The 21261-nt window shown below is 35.3% G+C and overlaps 1 protein-coding gene across 1 annotated transcript in view; it reads right to left on the reverse strand.

Annotated features, from left to right (window-relative positions):
* The window catches only part of LOC138693964 (CD2 antigen cytoplasmic tail-binding protein 2 homolog), an 81141-nt gene that overhangs the window by 12163 nt on the left and 47717 nt on the right, over positions 1-21261 (reverse strand). Inside the window, exons 2-4 of the mRNA XM_069817705.1 lie at positions 14692-14838; positions 6581-6791; positions 3149-3358 (exon numbers count right to left, since the gene is read on the reverse strand). Of these exons, the coding sequence (XP_069673806.1) occupies positions 3149-3358; positions 6581-6791; positions 14692-14724 (454 nt within the window). The 5' untranslated portion in view covers positions 14725-14838. The remainder of the gene's footprint in view (positions 1-3148; positions 3359-6580; positions 6792-14691; positions 14839-21261) is intronic.

Below are 21261 nucleotides of genomic sequence, written 5' to 3' on the forward strand. Positions count from 1 at the left end.
TCCTGTGTATTGGAAATATTCTTCAGAAATTTATATGTTTTAGCGGTATCGGTTCTGTAATTAATATTTTCAATAAAGTTATTGAAACTGTTCTTTTTTGCTGTTATGATTGCTTTTTTAAGAATGGCAGTCTTCTTCCTCCAATCTTGAGTATCTTCTGGTGTTCTGCTATGTTCTGCTTTGGTTCTTGCTTTATCTCTATCTTGTTTCAATAAATTCAGGTTTTCTGTCCAGAATGGGGTGTATTTTTTTGGTTTTCTTCGTGGAATATGCTTTTTTGCAATTTTAAGAAGAGATTCAAAGAAATATTTGTTCAATCTATCTGAGTTTGTATTTTCCATTAGTGGTGTGTTGACCTTGAGGAGTTAGTCGAGTTCTGTTGTAAATAGTTTCCAATTCGCTTTCTTACAAGTTCCATGTTGTTTTGTTATTGTAGGGTTCTTTTCTTTGGTTTTGGTGGAGATGGATAGAAGCGATGATGACTCTATGGCCAGATCCAGGGTCTTCAATTATTTTTTTCTTGGCTTCGTGATGGATATCTGATGTTACTAGTAATAAGTCTGGATTTGTACCAGAACCAGAATAATGAATGAAAGTAGGGGGATCTTCTTTTCTGTAGACAAGTTCTGCGGTTGTAGTATTTAGGAGGTCCATGATCATTTTTCCAGGTTGGTTTACATTATCGTGGCCCCAAAGTTGGGAGTGGGCATTAAAGTCACCAATTATGATAGTTTTAGGTTGTATATCAAACAAAGTTAGGTCAAGGATTATTAGGTGGATTATAGGCACTGTAGATTTTGAAATGTTGTTGATTTTTCCATACTTCAATTTTTATTAGTTCTAATTTGTCTTGATTATCCATTTCTTTTATGATTTGGAAATTTGTAATTAATTTCTTTGATGTACCTGCGCGAATTCCACTACTGATCTGTCTACCTTTGGGTAACAGTTTCATATTAAAACCTTTAAAATTAAAATATTTTAATTGGTCAGCATTAAGATTTGCTTAAGGTTTACAATATAGTCTACTAGTACAACACAAAGTTTCAGTTCAATTTCATGAAGCGTTATTGAATGTCATGAATTCACCTACAGAATAGAAGGCGTGAGAAATTAGGTACTTCTTTAATTTGGCCCTAAATAATCTTATGTTTTGAATTTAATTTTTTATATCGATAGGGAGGCTATTAAAACTTTTTACTGCCAAATAACGCACTGGAAATGTACATTATTGTTAACTGTAACAAAACTAGACACATATTATTATTACGTATTTTGTTTGTTTGTTATATGGGTAAATTATTTCATATTGAAAATTAGGAAGAATGTAAGTGCCAATTATTGTTCTTTACATAGGCTAATTGTTCATTCCGTTTATTCTGAGGCCATGAATCACTGGCACAAAGATAAGTTTGGTTACCCCTCGACTGTACATGTTTGTTTTGCTGGTGTGTTGACATTGAGAGCTGCATCACTGTTCATTCGGTAGATATAGGCTACAGTCCAAGCTCACACAGCTTGACAGTTTCGGTATGAACTTCTTACCTCTGATATCATAATACACTGCTCTCTTAAATTGACTGAGCATATTGGGAAATAAATCAAAGACTCTCCAAAAACATGCTATGAAATATTTCATATAAATCAGTTTTTATCTTGAAAGGGAAGCAAAAACGAGAAAAATTGTATTAACTTTTTTGTTTGAAATATCTCAAAGAATAACCCCTTGAAATTAATGATATTGGTCATAATTTATTCCTCACCCAAAGTAACAGGTCTACTTTTATATTGTCATGAAAATTTCCCAGATTCTTAAAAAAAAGAAGAAAAACTACCACTGCTTCTTTGGATTGTTTTTATAAAATAAAGTATAAAACATTAAGGGGAGAGGATGGTATTATTTGGTGAAAAATACGTAAATTTTCAAAAAAAAAAATCTTTAAAATACTCTGTGATATGTGTGTGGAATGCATAGCACAACATTTTGTGGGTATTTGTGCCCTTATTGGATGTTGAGCCGCCATTTTTAAACCTCCTGCGTTACGGATTTTTAAATCAGTCGCCCACTTTTATTGTTGTTTCCGGTAAATTAAATTTTCAAAACAATTTTTTTTTTCTTTAAAATACCTTTTGATATGTGTGGAATGCATTGCGTAACATTTTGTGGACGTTGAGACATCATTTTTAAACTTCCTGTGCTATGGATTTTTAAATCGCCCGCTTTTATCGGTTTCCAGTAACTTCATTGTTTTGCTACATTGCCAGACAAAAATGGATATAATTTCTGAACTATTAAAGATACATGCATGAAATTTAGAACACACATTCTTTAGACTATTAGGAAACTTTTATCTGTAACAGAATTTTGTTAATTGATTTCATTTAAAAAATACGTCCGTTTGTTTGCAAGAAAGGAAATCAGAAAATTCTTATTAAATTTTAATTTTTTATTTTATTTTACAAACGTAGGGACTAATATAAAAATTCTGTTACAGACAGTGTAGAACATGCTTTTGCAAATACATTGCAAAAAACTGTTTGAATCTATCTTTAAAAACGGTTTAGATGTATCGGTTTTACTACAATCCTGCATTGGGTATATTTTTTTCAAATTTGGGCCCAAATTTTTTTTTTTTTTTCAAAATATTTTTATTTGGTTGAGTTGCCACAGCTATGAGCTCTCCACATACAAAAAAGTAATATTTTACACCAAAAAGGAAAAAAGTTTTAAAAAATATCATACTCTCCCCTTAATACATGACTGGATGGAAATGCTTAAAAAATTTCTTTAACTAAAAAATTTAAGAATTGACAATAACATTATTATTACTATGCTTAACTTTATCAGAGGAGAAACAATTTGTTTAAAAGGACTCAGAACAAACCAAATACATGACAAAAGAAAAATAACATACATGATCTCTCCTTTCTTGTCCCTTCTCTGTAACTCATTCACTCTCTGTCTATTCTCTCTCTTTTCCAATAGGGAGATTGTTAAAGCAATATTATCAGAATCAAGTACATTTTAACCCATCAGAAAATTAAAATATTTTTGTGCCTTGCAGAAATGTCTGAAAGACATATGTGATGAAAGTAAAACGGTGTCAAGTCTCCTGAGCTACATAAGAAGTATAGTATAGCTACTTACAAAGATGGTGAACAATGTCATAGGATGTTCCCAAATACAATTCAAAATCCATTCTTGAAGAGTTGTAGAAATTGCCATCTGTACCATATTTACGAACATATACAGGGTTTTTGAAGTAGCCTTGCTCTACCCACTCCTGCATCTGAGTTGTTGTATGTGGTCCATGTATGTCTGCACTCTTCTCGTCCCATTTAAATTCCCACATTACTTCTGCTAAAAGAAATGCATATATTTTATTTTATTGCTTCCTCAAATTTCGAGGTTGTTCGTAGACAAAGCATACCAGAGACATGCAAATAATAAATTAAGACAGTGTTTCTCAAACTATGGTCCGTGGACCACCTGTGGTCCTCGAGGTCTGCCATTGTGGTCCTTCAAAAAAGATACAAGAAAAAATAAAATTCAAACGAATTGCATACCACACTATAGCTGAAATCTCAGAGTTTGGAAATGACACATGGCAATCGCCTTTCACTTTTTCTCCTAGTACTGACGTTTTATGAATTTTATTACCCTAATCGTCTACCGAATTCCCACTCTACTCTCAGCAACAAAAGAGGGTCTGGTGCCGCACCTGTAATCCAGTCAGGGACACCGAATTCACAACAGAGGACCAGAACCTTTTCATGTATTTATGACTTTCTTAATAGTTTTGCCGACACCCAGTCTGCACATTGAAATGGTCACGTACTGTACATCGTACACCAATAATAAAACATGCCAAATTGCATCTTTACTTGTTGAAAATCGGGCATGTTTCTGCATTAATTTCTTTTATTTCTGTTTTTCCAGATGATGATATAAGAAATTTTAGACTCCGTCTGTTTTAAAATTCGGGCGAATCAGATCCAGAAATTCAAATTACAATATTTTTCTAATTATATTTTCTGCAGTCAATCACAAGTAACTTATAACACATTCTGTGCATTGTTGATTCATCGCTTACCTGTTAGCAGTTACTTGTTTGAAATCCTTCTTATGTGCTACATGCTAATAGTTGTCTATGTCTCTGTTAAATAGTGTCCATTATAAATCTTCGTAAAGAAAGAAATGCTTCATTTAGGCAGTGCTAATAGTTCAGAAGCTGTGTGTGAAGATATTCAGTGATTCTAGTGTCATTAAAGACATATCTAGTCCTAGTGGTAGCTGTTCAAAGAAAAAATATTTTCGTAAATAAGACAAGAGCTATTTTGAAGTTGGATTTACTTGGTGTGGCAGTGAGAGTGAATCAAAACCTCGGTGCTTTGTTTGTTATGAAGCACTTTCAAACGGGTGTATGAAACTCGTGAAATTGAAACAGCACTTAGAGATAAAACACACGTGTAAAAAGTAAGCCATTCGAATTGCAGTATGAATGTGAGTACCGACATTTATTATTTTTTTTTCATTTATAAGTTAAAGATTATCCAAACTCTAATAGATTAAAAAAAAAAATCAATATTCTTCTATCAACATTAACTTATTTAGTTAATACTAATATAAAATTAATTGAAATAAATTAATTTTAATTAATTAATTCTATTTTAAAATATAAGTATACTGGTATTAAAATATGCTACAAAAATAATAAATTTACTTTCGAAGGGAACAAGAGTAAGGTGGTCTGCGGAACTATTCCGACTTAAAAAAGTGGTCCCCACTTCAAAAAAGTTTGAGAAACGCTGAATTAAGATAATGCATTAAATACAATGTTAAGTTCAAGTAACTTCAAATTTACAACACTGGAAAATTCTGATAACAGCCATTCCAGTTGCCATGGATGTTACATTTTTACTATTTTCAAACTCTATATATTGGAAATGAAGTGACTTTTGTCAGTTTTTATTATTAGAATCAATTTAGAAGATCAGTATCATTTTACAGAAAAAAGTTGTTGAATAATATTTATTATTATTGCAGAAAATAAAGAAAAGGTTCCATCACAGATGTTACAAGATTTGTGAACTCACTTCACACCTTATTAACAAAAAGTGTAAAACTCATGTCTCTGCCTCAAGCAAAAGGAAATTCATTCTCATAGTGTCCATGTGAAAGCTATGCAAATATCATGGCATCTAATTAGTTCACAAAAACATAATTGCTAAATATTTTATAGCTATTTCTTCCATGTCACGGATGTTACACACATTTTGTCATGGATGTTACAGATGAGTTAATGTCCTTAATTTTTCATGTTTCAAAACAACTGTGACATTTGTAAGTCAAAAAAATAGTCACTTGAACTCTTAATTGTTATTAACTCAAACTACTGAAAATGAATGGCAGAAAGAATATAGTACAGAGTAAAAAGTTGATCCTGGAATTAACAGTGCAGACCCTCAAAACATTTCTTCAACAATAGCTCCTTGAAAAACATACATTAACAGCTGATCTCTCTATGAGTAAATGCTGCAAACTTTAGGGAAACAAAACAGTACCTATTACCTAGCCAAGACAACTACGATTCAATGTCCAAAAACTTGTAAAATATTTGGCCTTTTGAAAATAAAACATTAGATCATATTAATCTACTAATTATCAACATAATGTGTGAGAGGTCCGGGAGAAAAATATACTTCACAAATTATTGAACCATTTACAAAATACCTCCCAACATAAAGATGAGATGTGGTAAATAAGTACAGTAGTGGCAAAAAAAAATCGGACCGACCCTTGTAGCTGATTTCAGAGCCTTGTTCACTCCAGAGCACGATAGACTGGTAACTAAGACTTTCGTGGTTCGAATCCTGCCTTGGAAGGAAACTTTTTTTTTGTTCCATATTCAAATTTATTCCCAATACTTTTCGATTGCAGCGATATTTTACTACTTAATTAACTTATTATTCCCAGAACATGAATTTTTACCAGCAATCGAAAAGTATTGGGAATAAATTTGAATAAGGAACAAAAAAAAGTTTCCTTTCCAGGCAGGATTCGAACTACGAAAGTCTTAGTTACCAGTCTATCGTGCTCTGGAGTGAACAAGGCTCTGAAATCAGCTACAAGGGTCGGTCCGGTTTTTTTTTTTTGCCACTACTGTACATAAGCAAGACAACGTTATTGTTAATACTACAGTATTATATTATTATTATTATTATTATTATTATTATTATTATTATTATTATTATAGTACAAGGCATTGTGATTTTACCCTCTTTGGTGATATCTGGTATTAGTTGTCAATACTGAAGAGACGGCCAAATTAGCCATTTAAGAACTGCTCTTAAATGATCCTCACTATGATATGTGCTATTTTTTTTAATTAGTGCCCCTAAACGTTTCAGACAGATCTTAAGTACTGACACATATAAAAATTCTGATGGCTTACAGGAGTTGAACAAAAGAAAACACATGCACACTCACATGTGCATGTATGTACACACGAACACACACCATCACTATCACTCTACTATTATTATAAATTTGAATGCCTGACTATGGCATTATAAATACCTTCGCTCTCTTTGTGTGCACTTCTGGATGTATCATCAACTCTATTTCCATTTTCTTCTCCTGTACCAGCACTAGATACTCCTTCCTTTTTCTTTTCAAGTCTTGCTTTTTCCTTTTCGTCAAAGTCTTCAGCATACATATCCAATGCATCATCATAATTTATTGCTGATCTACTCTCTTTCTTAACATTTTTACGTTCTGAATCCTCAATCTGAAATGGACATAAATGCAATAAATAATAATTACAAGTTACTAAAATTCTAAAAATAATTTAAAAGTTATGTTTTATTTAACGACACTCCCAACTGCTGAGGTTATATCAGGATCACTGGTGTGCCAGAATTTTGTTCCACAAGAGTTCTCTTACATGCCAGTAAATCTACTGACATGAGCCTGTCGCATTTAAGCAACCTCGGGCACAGAAAACCAGCACTCTACTGACTGTGCCACCAGGCCGACTCTTAAAATAATAAAAAAATGTATTTTCAACTAAAATTTTTCCAAATACTCATTCCTTTTATGTAATATAATGTTTTATTTTAATTGACAGAGTTAAGGACATTCATCCTTCTCTTCCACTCAATCAGTATGATATAAAATTAGTATATTGCTTAAAGTGTGCTTAAATGCGACAGGCTCATGTCAGTATATTTACTGGCATGTAAGTGAACACCTGCAGGACAAAATTCCAGCACACCAGAGATGCTGATATAACCTCGGCAGTTGCATCGTTACATAAAACATAACATTTAACATATATAATATAATATAATAGCTACATAATACATCATTAATGTAATACAATAAATACAGTTTCTTTTGTCATCCCAAAATACCAATACAATAATTATGTAATAATAATAATAATAATCATTATTAAACCCACAATATAATGAAATGATTAAACTCAATCATGATTACCAGGGAAAGGGATTTGGAGTTTTATAACGAATGGTGAAATGTAGTATAGATATTCGTAGATCAGTGACTGTCAAGCGAGCTGCATGGACAAGTACAGTTCACTTCATACAAACTTACACACAACGTGCTGTAAACGTATTTCAGAATAAACATATGGAATAGTTTAATGACATATAGTGGCCTACATACATAATCTGTATTTCACTTTGAACTACATGTGTTTTTCTTTGCAACGCACAAGACACCAATAAACAACATTACAAATATACATAATTAAATATCAATCTCTGCATCCTCGCGTGTCAGTGGAAACATTGGTGGCTGATAGACAGTTGCCTTCTGTATGGAACTCGCCTCTGAATATGTGTGTTTTTCTGTTAGGAGCGTGTTAAATTAAAACCTTTATTTACAATATCATAAAATATGATAATATATATACAACGAATACTACAGTATTTAGAATATATATAATATACTACAATATTTACAATATAGCCCAATAGAGTTTCATTAAATGTTGAATAAAATGTAGAACCAAACGAAATGATATTTTCAATTAATGCTATGTTTTGTTGATGAAACAATTATTCCTGCTGTGCCTTGTTATAATAAATTGTAAATATCATTTTCAAATTTTCAAAACACAACTTTGCTCTGTTGCAAGGAAGAAAATTTTTTAACATAGAAAAACTCCGCTCTACATCTGCAGAGACAATTGGAGAGTACTTGAAACAAGATATGTCAATTAAATTCACATGTTGAATGATGTCATTGGGACACGTGTTTGTTAGTGCATCTGAAATTCGACTAAGAATACTGTACCTATCATTTTTAATCAAAACGCTGTTCATTTTTTCACCAACACGTTTTCCTACTTCACCTTCTATTGCACTCAGTTTATTTACAATAGTCCTCATAATATTTATTTGCTCAACTAGCTCTACCCCTCACTTTACTAATCGAATAATGGCATCCGGTAAATATAAAAAATTTGACTTAATGTACATAAATTCTTTCTCGATTGTTCTATTATTTAGCAGTTCCTGGCGTATTTGAATTGCAGCCACATCATCGGGATTGAAAGACTAGACCACTTTCTTCACAGATTGGAGGTGATGTGCGTAATAATTGCAAGCTTCTAACCATGACCCCTAGCTCTTAAGAACTGAACATAGGGGAAGCGACTATTTAGGGAATTGTTTCCTGAATTTTGATACTCGATCTGGAGCTTTTACAGAGTCTTTCAATTTTGTATTGTTAGTTGGTTTCACTCTCGGCATTGTACCTGCACTTCACCACTCTGAACTGCAAACCTGCATGTTGAAGTTCTTATGCGACAACTGTCCCATTCACCTGTTGTTGACGTGCAGAGAGCTGCGAGTATGTCATGGAGGGGAGGACTTGGTATAAAGGGTTGTAAACAAATGGCTGTGTAGGTGCCAATACTAGCTTTTACTGCTCCAAATTCCGTTCCCTAATGATTACAATTATAACTTCAATTTGACTATGTTCGTAAGAAATTACTTAGCCTATTCTTGAAAGTAGTTATAGTCTGGTAGCCCCTAATATTCTGAGTAGAGAATTCCATTGACGAGGGACAGAGACAATAAAAGAGGATGAATAGTAATAAGTTAATGGTTTTATTGAACCTGGCAGAGTTAAGGCCATAGAACCTTCTCTAACATTGAACTGCACACTATGACGAGGAGTTGCTAGGACTGGCTCCTGTGACTGTGGCAGTGACTAGACCACCAAAAGGGCTCGGATTGCTATTACTAAAAACTCTGGAAATATGTATGTGCTTAAGCCATAAAAGTACTAAAATATAGCAAAAAAACTGGAAATATGACGCAAAACAAATTATTGGCTATTTTACAAAACTGTTTTCGTGAATATTAACTCCTTGTACTGGCCATAGCAGACTGTTCGGCCTATAAATATAGCAGAGGAAAAGACGGGTGAAAAATATCCAACGTCTGTCCTCTGCATGACTAATTTTGTTACAGCTATGTTAACAGGGTCACTGACTGTTACGGCAACAGTAGAATTAGAACCTCTTAAGTGTCACATGTTTGGAAGGGGTCAAGAGAATGAAGGTGAGACCGATCAGCAACAATTTGACCATAATTCTAACATTCTTTTGTCCTCTGTGTTTTGACAACTTACTGCTGGCGAATCCAGTTACCTTCAAACTTCATTTAACCACAAAATATTTCTAAGGAAAATAAATCCCATAAATAACCAAAGCCAAACAAAATCTTCTGTCATTATTGACACAAAACATGTTTGGAGAACTGTTAAGACTGTTGTAATGTAACTAAAAATGTGCTTTTCTACCATTTTTGATCAAATATGACTTAATGCTAAAATATGCATTTTTAAAAACAATAAACAATGATTTTTAGAGGAAGTATAAAAATTCTTAACGGAAACTCAAAACACAATCTGGCTTCTTCCAGGATATTTATAAATTACAAAGTAAATACAATGTACAAACAACTGATAACATAGAAATGATTCTACTCCCAGTTCACCCACTCTCTCTGCCTGAAATTAAATGTGAAAATGATCTGATACAATACATCACTGCAAAACGTGACATCGACCAATCAGTATTAAAATCATTAGCGATTGAAACCACATGTACAAGATATCCAAAATCTGAATGGTTTCATATTTATACAAATGGATCTCTGCTTGATAAACATAGTAATGCTGCAGCAGGAATCTACAGTGACATTTTTAGCTCTCACACATCTCTTGGAACACTGTCCACTCATTATGATGGTGAATTAGAAGCCCTGAAACAGATTTTTCATCACATACATAAATTTAACAAAGTGGTTATACTTAGTGATTATAAATCTAGACTCCAAGGACTAACGTCAAGTCCTCCAGAAAACAGACTCGTAAAATGCTACAAGGGCTCGTAAAGAGGTAGTTTTTCAATGGATACCCTCACACTGTGGAATAGTTTTTTTTTAATCCAATGCCACCAGGTTGTCTGTCGACATTTCTGGTCTTCTCTCCTGGCCATGGCTTAGTTGTAACCCACTTCTGAGGTTGGGGCGCCTGGAAGGCGGAGTTACATTACCCCGATGATGTGATAGGATGATTATGATAATGTGGTGCCAGGAGAGGTCTTAAATCTAAACTTAACCTAAATTCCAGACCATGGACGAACACAGGAATAATCCCCTTTAAGGAAAAATTCCTGTGCTCTAACCGGGAATCGAACCCGGGACCTCATGAACTATAGCCAGAATCTCTGACCACTAGACCATGAGGCTGGAATAGTAGGTAATGAGAAAGCTGACTTCCTGGGCAAAAAAGGAACAAACATCAGACGAACTCAAAATAATACAATCTCTTTTCATGCCTCAAAAGTCAGGATCAAACATATAGTTCAGTCCTTTTACAAATAGGAATTCCTGAAGAAAAGCGAAGGCAAACCTTGGAACATTCTACTAGACAGTAATAACATCCCAGATTTACCACCAAAAAAGGCTGTTGCTATATTTTGCTTAACAACTGAACATGATTGTCTCGCCTCTCATCTACATCGAATTAATATCTACCAGCATCCACAGTGCACCCTCTGTAGAAATCAGAGCTCCATCGTGGATAAAGAACATTTGCTAGCAATAAAGAAATTAGATGTGATTTACCATCGCAGCTCACCAAATACTATTGGGACGCCCGCAGGAGAATGGAAGAAATCTAAGATCCTTAGTATTGGTCAACAACAACAACAACAACAACATATCAATAAACACTGTGACATGTTTAGAAAAGCTAGAAATATGTTTAATTTAAGTTAAGCTTATAAAAAGAGACTGGGATAAAAATATGACTTGTCACAGAAATCCAATCCCTATTCATAAATACTAAGCACTGAGTTACGCATATAGCTTGGAATTATTATCGCTGAGAGGTACAACATTTCAAACTCTTCTTTTCAGGTGTGAGATGAATCTGATGTTTCTTCCCAAACAACTAGAACACAGACTTTCACTGTCGTGTGTTGTGATAAATGCTGTGAACAATTCTACAATATGTAGGGTTTCTCAACATGCAAAGCAATTATTATGGCCTTCAGGTATAGAGCATGACAAGGTACTTCTGGTTGTTACAAATGCAGCATCCAATATGTTAAAGGCAGTAAACATACAGAAAGATGGTATACATCACTTATCTCGCCCGAACAGCAGAGGAGGTTAGACACCATTCAGAGAGATGTATGTATTATTCTCTTCTGCAGACTGTACAGTACAGAGTGCTGCGTACTCTGTGTACCTATATCCTGGAGTGAGTTGGCTTTCTTTCACTGTACACATGCTTCATTGTCACAGGCCTAGTGATCATATAAAGTATATCCGACCAAAGGTCTTAGGAGTTTTCATTTCTGCACTTCTATACAGCCATACAGACTATAATCTTACAACAGATCACGAAAAAGGCTAAAATAGCCTATAAGATTTAAAAAAGATGCATTATCTAACTAAACTACAGAAAAAAAAAAAGTTGTTTCCTTCCCATTGTGACATAAAAGAAATGAAACAGTAGGCTTTTGGCTAAAAAGAAAACTGAAATTTTACAACAATTCAATAACAATTATTCTGTAAAACAACTAATCAGAAGTAAATTCAGATCTGCCCAAAACAATAAAATTCGGATGGAGCAAATGATACTACCTGGAAATTTTGAATAGTTAACCCCAAGATAATCCCTCAAGGGCCTCATAAATCAGGTTGATAACAAGTCAGGTCACGACTGTTTGACAAGCCACCTGCACAGGATAGGAATTTCCCATACATCAGCCCGTGTACGGTATTGTGTGATGCAAATGAAGAAATGAACATCGAACACATCAAGGGATGCAAAACATTGCTAACAAGGTAACATCATACAAAAATATTGGGGTGCAAGACAGCGATTGACTTATTGTCAAGTGCCTAGGGACTGGACCAACAACAATATATCACCTGTACAATATAAGTACAACATTCATATAAAAATATGCAACATTCAGAAAGGTAAACATTACACTGCAACCAGACTTGCAATCGAAGTTCATGCTGTAAACATGTCACATTCCTATGTGGGCTATACTTTGTAACTTGGGTGCACAACCTGAGTCTGTAGCTTGAATAAAATCGATTAGGCACGTTACCAGGGGCGTATGTAGGCAGACTAGGCAGCTGCCTAGGGTGACAGATTTGAGGGGACGGCTTTTAAGCTATTACTGATAATTTTTTTAAATATTTTTTTTAAATTTTATTCATAACTCTTTAAAAGAGTATGTGAACTTAAACACACAATGAAAAAGATATCAATAATATTGGCAACAATCAATTCAAATTTAATCAACAGTCTGCCAAGGAAAAATTACAGTTTTTCAATATTAGTGTCACAATGCAATCATAGCACTTTTTTCAATGTTATGCCCTCTCACCGTGAGAGTGTCACATAATAACATTAAAGAACTTATGGTATTATATTATGATACGTTAGGAAGGCAAATCTCGTTGCTCGCAATATAAGCTTTGTGATGAACTGATGAGAGACGTCGCTAACTCTGTCATAAGAGCAGCCAGTATCAACACTCAGTAATCCCCATTCAGACTTAAATTCAAAGAAAATACCGTCAGTCATTATGGCCAGTCAGCCGGACGCTTGGGAGTTCAGTTTAATTCGAAACAGTAGAGAGTGCAGTTGTTTCGTACCTAGGTGATTTATATTTTAATATTCATTATAATGAGTGACAGTCGGAAAAATCTCAGTGGTTCTCAATACCAGAAACACCTCTGATTGAGGTTCCGGCTGATATGTAAATCTATTATCAGACAGTACATCTCACTTGATGATATGTGTCAGAGGAAGAACTGCATCTAAAATCTGATTAGTGTAATATGTAGCTAGTCAGCGATGTATGCAATGGAGGGGGAAAGGAACTGGTCAACCAACCCAATTATCTCCTGGCCTAGTTGCCTTATGAGTGATGCCTTGATGGTGTCACTTGTGGGGTCCAGACTGTCTTCGAACAGTTGACTAAACAACAATACCGGAAACTCGCAAAATACAAGGCAATAAAAAGAGAGGAAATTGTGAGAAAAAGTGTAAAAATATGTGTTATTTAAAAAACAAACATAGCCAGCTTGGTCCAGTTCGAGTCCAGATACATCAGAATGTAATAATGTGGTGAACAGTAGATACCGAAAATAGTGGAGTATGTGGTTTATCTGAGTCAGGTGTTTCTGATATTGGAAACGTTCAGTAATAATGACACGGAATCAATTATTTCAGTTGATACAAATGACGCATATAGGGCGAAATAAGGGACGGAAATATTTTTCTCTGCCTAGAGGCGCCAAGTAGCTAGATTCGCCCCTGCACGTTACACACTGGATGATGCAAGAAACATGATGCATGGCACATGGAGCGTGACACATAACGCCATGTTATTTGTTTTAATGAGCCATTCAGTGTGGAGTCATGAGATGGAGATCTTCTGCTATTGTCAGTAATAAGAATGCGAAGATAAAGGCATAGGTTTTGGATTCATTGGTCCAAAACGTTGAAAATGGTGGTGCTTGTAGTGTTTTTTATTGGTAGAGTTAGCACAGCATCCAGACAAATTCGCAGAATATTATAGAATGTCCAAAGAATCGTTTGAAGATATGACAAACTGTGAATATTCCTAATAGATGGAAAACATGTATGAGTATTACACAAGCACATGGACTTTTCACTCTGATTTCTGTTGAAGACTTGGGTAGAAATAGTGTTGGTGCTAGGGTTGCCAACTATTTTTGAAGAAAATACGGGAGACTAAGTGGTCTACAATATTTGACATAAAAAATTGAAAAATTATTCAATTCAGTTAGCGGCACTAAAAACAATTTTATTCTACATTTTGGCAGTTAGGCTTAAATTAAAGTATTTTGAGATATTTTACCTAGCGTAATAGTTTCAAACAAATTGTAAAAATTTCCTACATGAGTAATTGAAGTTGACTGTGATTTGCAGTTCTGATTTGATTAAAGTGTCGCGCTCCTTTTTCGAACATCTGAGGATTGCGAGACTTCATATCTGAGTACAGGTATATATCAATGTTAACAGTATTAAAAAAAGCTTGTTAAAATTGGCCATAAAGTCATTTAAATATGTGCTCCTGCATATAGACTTACCGGTATATGTCTAAAATGCAGGTAGTAGGCCATTGATGATATAATGAGGAGAGTTCGGCTGGCACCATGGATTGTGTCCCGGCATAGCTCAGTTGGAAAGAGCGCTCAGCACGCAGAGTTGAGAGGTCCTGGATTCGATTCCTGGTGCTGGAACGAATTTTTCTCAAAATTAATAGGTATCTACATGTTGACTACTAACAAAACATAGTAGTCTCGATTATTCATTGAGGATGGCGAGACCTCATATATGAATGTATGTATATATATGTTCACTTACTGTTCATAAAAGAAAACACTCTTTGTATAAGCTTAGCTGCACATTTCAGTGCATCTCTGGAACAACAGAATCCATCATATAAATCATCTTCAACCATATAAAAATTAAACGTTTCAAATAAATTTTTATATTATGCAAAAATAAGGGAGAAAAAGGATCGAAGAGAAGAAAAATACGGAAGTTGGGAGACTGTTAAAAATTGGGGCTAAATACGGGAGAGTTGGCAACACTAGTTGGTGCTGTGCTGCTCATTACGAACACAAGATAAACTAAACTTTCTTTTTATTTCGCTGATGAGACATTTCCCTTGTTGAAGCATATGATGCGGTCGTTGCCCAAGATCATATTGACAAAGGAGTGACGAATTGTTAACTATATGCTATCCTGGGCTAGAAAGAATGTAGAATGTGCATTTGGGATGTTATGTGCTATATTTAAAGTCCTGGACACAGCATTTAACTGTCAATTGGAAACTGTAGGTATCATTATCAAGTGTGCACGTATTCTGCACAACTTTGTGAAAAGAAGAGAAAGAAAAATGTGCCAACCTACAGTGGAAAATATTCCAGACTTTGATGCCACAGTAGTTCGAAATAATTTCCGCACACTGTATGATGACCGACCTACAGATGAAAGTGTCTATACGAGGGATAGGTCAGTTTCTTATTTTTTTAAGTCTAGCATAGCTCTTCCTTGCAATTAATTCCCAGTGACTTAATAAAACTTATTATGAAGCGGGATATTTATATTTAAGTGGAGATTTATATTTTAAAACAAATAAATGAATGAATGCATCTCATCATCATCATTAGTTAGCACTACAACACGAGGTGGGTTTTGGCCTCCTTAAGAACAGCCTTCCATCTTACTCTGTCCTTTACCATGTTAGTCCATCCTCTCACTCCCATAATTTCAAGATCTTTAGAGACCCCATCCATCCACCTTAAACTTTGAATACATATACGAGAACTAAATAGCTACTTTCCCGGACAATCCTGTTTCAGTTTATGTTTTACTTCTGCAGCTATCTCTGCCCAAATTTTATCTATGAGATTCTTCTTTGAATAATCTGCTCCTGTATAGTCGTAAATAACTGGATACCTCTCCATCACATTAAATTTCTGGTAGTCCATGATGATCGGAAAGTGTACACTGACAACTGAACTCTGGGCTGTAGTGGCCAGGTTGCATGAAGTACGACACAAAGAATCAGCATGTTTTATCTTGGTTATGATGCAGGGCACATGCATTATGTTGTTTGTGTCTTGCATTATCTGGCCTGACTAGTAGCACCTATTCTCATTTGATGCATGCTTAATGTTCCATGCTTTCTGCTTCATGTGTCTGTATCGACTGGTGTGTATCCTGTCTTACTTGAACTGCTGTGTTCCATAGTTCGTCGGTTTTTTGCCGTGACATCAAAAGGGGTTTAGCATGCTCGAACTGCATTAAGTGTGGTTGTGCATATAACCTTTATTTCAGTCTTCATCAACAGTGAACATAGAGTGCATTGAACAAAATACAACACACTTTAATGAATTCATTCATTCATTATTAGCACTACAGCCCATGAAGGGCCTGGGCTTCCTTAATCATTAGAAACCATTCATCTCTATCTTGAGCCCATTGTCTCCATCTCTTGCATCCAACTCTCCGCAGATCATCCTCCACATCCTGAAGCCACCTCAACCTTGGTCTTCCTCTCTTCCTTAATCCTCCTGGCTGTCCATATAATGCCCGTTTAGGTAGTCGGCCTTCTGGCATACGTTCAAGATGTCCCAACCATCTAAGTCTGTCTTTCTTAATGAAGGAAACTATACTTGGTTCTCCATGCAGTTCCACTAGTTCTTTATTTGTTCTACTTTAAACTGACCATTTTCATCTTTCTCAGGACTTTTCTTTCCCAAACTGCTAGCATATTTTCATTATTTCTTGTTAAAACCCAAGCTTCGCTAGCATATGTAATCACTGGTCTTAGAATAGTTTTATAAATTATTTTCTTTGCAGATCTGGATAATGAACAGATTTTAAATAGTTTTCCAAGCCCAAACAGGCACCTATTACCGGCCATTATTCTTGTCTTTATTTCTGAGGATATATCATTATTGTTTGTAATCATTGTACCTAAATATTTAAAACTTGTACAATTTTCAAAATTATGGCACTTTAATGAATAATAAAAGAAATTCTGTAGAATGCAAAATATCTAAGGAATTCCAACAAAACTTTGAGGAATACCACAAGAAAATGACTGTCATTCTTACATCTCTCTGAGGGGAGAAAGCAAAACTAAAGGAAACCACAGGAATAACGAAAGCAGATATGTATAAATGCAGTGGTGATATTCTAATTTCCTAACATTTGGTTCTCTCTCCTAATAACTACAAATTTCAAAATTTTATTATGAAAAATAGTAAATAAGGTAATAATAAGCAGCTATAAATAAAGGAAAATCGCAATGTATCACGCTAGTACCGGTACAGAATATATATGCAGAGTACTTTATATCATCTACTGTTACATAAAGTTAGTTTAACATTAAATGTTTAGCACATCACCGCCACTTTCTAGCATGCCATATTGTATTTTTGGTCCAGGGAAAATACACTTCTTTTACAATAATACTTGTAAATAATAGGAATGTTTTCGTAAGAAAGTATTCATATTTTCTCTAGACTAGGGTGACCAGATGCCCCATTTTCAACGGAATTGTCCCCTTTTTCAGCTTCTTGTCCCCTGTCCCGAGAAAAGTATATGTTGTTGTTGTTGTTGTTTTCTATGCCAGGCATTTGACAATAAAGTCATTTGACCTCTTGCACTTCAATATTTGAAAATGGCAAGTTCTAGCCGATTTAAGTGAACACAATATTTTAACGTTTTGGTGGCTACTTCATTCACACACAACCCCCAGAATGTCTGGAGGACCACACCTGCTGTTGGTCGACGGGTCCATTGGACCTAGCTGGGAGATCTTGTTGATCACCAGCTTTCCCTCCTTAAGCCACTGGAGGACGATTTTAGTGCCATAGCAGGTCAGCACTAGGAACAGAAAAGTAGAAAGAGGAGGAAGGAAAGGGAAATGAACCCCTAGGCCTTGAATGCTCTAAAGCCGTCGGGGTTGAAGAAAGTAAGAATTCAGTCAGAGGACTGGATAGGAAAGAGTAAAGACGGAATTAGGTATTGAATAGAGGAAAATTATACCAAATTCAGTCATTAACTCATCAAGCTGACCAGTGCTAATTGATGAGTAGCCCCTCCCTTTAGTTCAGCTCGTAAAATTATGCTTACTAACAGCTGCACCACGGGAAGGGATGGGACATTGGGTATTTGTCCAGGTTGGTTCCTTGAAGCCTTCAATGGGAAGGATTAATGGCTCTCCCCCCAGTATCCGACAGATACCCTTTCGCAGCTCCTGAGAAAAGTATGCTCGGTGCTCCAAACGTCTCGTTTTTTTAAATGGCATCGCATTTCCCTAAATTATCATTAAGATATTTATTTTTCTTTTATTTTATTATGAAAGATAAATACATTAACTTACTTACTTACTTACTTACTTACAAATGGCTTTTAAGGAACCCGAAGGTTCATTGCCGCCCTCACATAAGCCCGCCAGCGGTCCCTATCCTGTGCAAGATTAATCCAGTCTCTATCATCATACCCCACCTCCCTCAAATCCATTTTAATATTATCCTCCCATCTACGTCTCGGCCTCCCTAAAGGTCTTTTTCCCTCCGGTCTCCCAACTAACACTCTATATGCATTTCTGGATTCGCCCATACTTGCTACATGCCCTGCCCATCTCAAACGTCTGGATTTAATGTTCCTAATTATGTAAGGTGAAGAATACAATGCGTGCAGTTCTGTGTTGTGGAACTTTCTCCAAATACATTAACTTAGTTTTACAAACATAATGCAGATTGTAAATTTTGTGTTAGGAATACCTGGTACCAATGCATCATCAGAAAGATTGTTTTCGTTATTGAATTCAATGTAGTCTGACGAAAGGAGTCAGTTTGCAGTTAAAACCATAATCACAAAATGTAATTTCAAAAATGTGTCTTGCATGGACTTTTATAGTTTCTTGAAGGAAAGGCCAACACTTCTACAGCAAATTCACTCATCAAAGAAATATGATGCAGATTGTACAGTTGATCTTCATGGAGAATGTTAAAATACTTATTATTTCTCAGTAATATTTGCAATTACCATGGACATATACCATATATGTTTAACATAGGTACACATGAGTGAATTAGTGTTAAATTTCTTGAATATCACCACTGGTTAAAAGGTAATATGAGGCAAAAAATTTTGTTACGAAACAAGTTCAGAATACAGTGACATGAATATGATTGTAAGGTCCAATTAACCTGAAGTATTTTTAAACAGATAAGTTAACCTATTTAATTCAGACTAGCTGCAACATAAAAAATTGTCAACAATGACTTAAGCCAAGTATCCATACTACTCTATTACATACTTGCGTAATTATTATAACCTAGTTATTGTAAACAGAGTACTATTTATTACTTTAAAATAAATAAAACTGGACCATATTGCTCACTGACATTATATAAACACAATTAGGCTAATAATGAATGTTTAGATAAAATGTTGATTCATGTCAACTTTAATAAATGTCTCTTTTTTTATTTTGGAAATCTGGTCACCTTACTCTAGACCAAAAATACACTATGGCATTCATAAGAAGTGGCAGTGATGTACTGAAACAACAATATAATAATAATACTTTACTGCTACGAGGGCTATTCATAAAGTAACTTCCGTTTTCATATAGCGTGTGTAACAACAGAGATAGTGGCGCAGCTCTTGCAGTGGAGTGTACCTTGAAGCAGTACGCGTCGAGCAGCGGTAGAGTCAAGGTCGTGTCTTTGTTCCTCTCTGAGCCACGTGCTGTCAAAATGTGTGCTGCAATAGCAAGTCCCGCCAGATGTGAGGTACTTTCTGTAATAAGATTTCTTGTGGCCAAAAACTGTAAAGCCAGTGAAATTCATCGCCAATTTTGTGAAGTTTATAGGCCAGACGTAATGAGTGAAGGTGGTGTAAGACAATGGTGCCGTATGTTCAAAAATGGGCAAACCAATGTCCATGATGAAGAGAGAAGTGGTCGACCGAGTATTGTGAATGCAGATCTGATTCGTTTGGTTGACGAAGAGGTTAGAGCAAACCGCAGGTTCACCATGTCAGAGCTTAGTGAGGATTTTCCACAGATTAGTCGTACTCTTCTGTACAAAGTGATTACCGAAGATTTGGGCTACTTGACACTTTCTGGCAGATGGGTGCCTAAACTCCTTTCTGAGGAACAAAAGGCTCAGCGGATGAGGGCAGCACTGTCCTTTCTTGAGCGTTACGAAAGAGAAGGTCTCGATCAGATTGTGACAGGAGATGAGACTTGGGTGCGGTATGTGACTGCAGAAACAAAGCTTCAATCAATGCAGTGGGACCATACTCACTCCCCGAAAAAATCCACAAAGTGTCGTCAAACACTTTCCACGAGGATACTCATGACAACTGTCTTCTGGGACAGGAAAGGAATTTTGCTAATGGAGTTCTTGGAGAGGAATGCCACAATTAACACTGAGCGTTACTGTAACACACTAACAAACTTGAAAAGGGCCATTCAAAACAAACGTCGCAGCATGTTGAGCTCAGGAGTGATTTTCCTGCATGACAACGCCCGGCTGCATACAGCGCGTTGTACTGCGACCAAACTGTAAGAGTTCAACTGGCAACTATTGGATTATCTTCCCTATAGCCCAGATTTGGTGCCTAGCGATTACCATCTCTTCATGTACATGAAGACGTGGCTTGGCTCGAAGTGCCTTGACAATGACAAAGAGTTGAAAACCATCGTCGTAGGTTGGCCGAATTCTACGATTGCGGAATTTCAAAGCTCGTCAAATGCTACGACAAGTGTCTCAATTGACTGGAAAATGTGTGGAAAAATAAATTGGAGTGTACAATTTCAAACGTATTGTAACCCAATTCTGTAACGTCATTCACAGGTTTGTAAAAAATAAACGGCTACTTTATGAATAGCCCTCGTAGAACAAAGATACATATTGCTTTTTTATATAAAAACATTCTAGCATCCCCAGTACATACTCGTGCTCAGAGGGCATTCCACATAATGTTAAGATAGTTTATTAAATAACAGAGTAAAAAGTAAAAAAAGAAAAAGAAAAAAGAAGAAAAAACATATCACAATAATTGAACTTTAAATTTTCTCTCTAAACAGCAATTTTTAATTGATTTTTTGAAATAAGGAGCAT

This window comes from Periplaneta americana, unplaced genomic scaffold, assembly GCF_040183065.1.
Source record: "Periplaneta americana isolate PAMFEO1 unplaced genomic scaffold, P.americana_PAMFEO1_priV1 scaffold_28, whole genome shotgun sequence".
Taxonomy (NCBI): Eukaryota; Metazoa; Arthropoda; class Insecta; order Blattodea; family Blattidae; genus Periplaneta; species Periplaneta americana.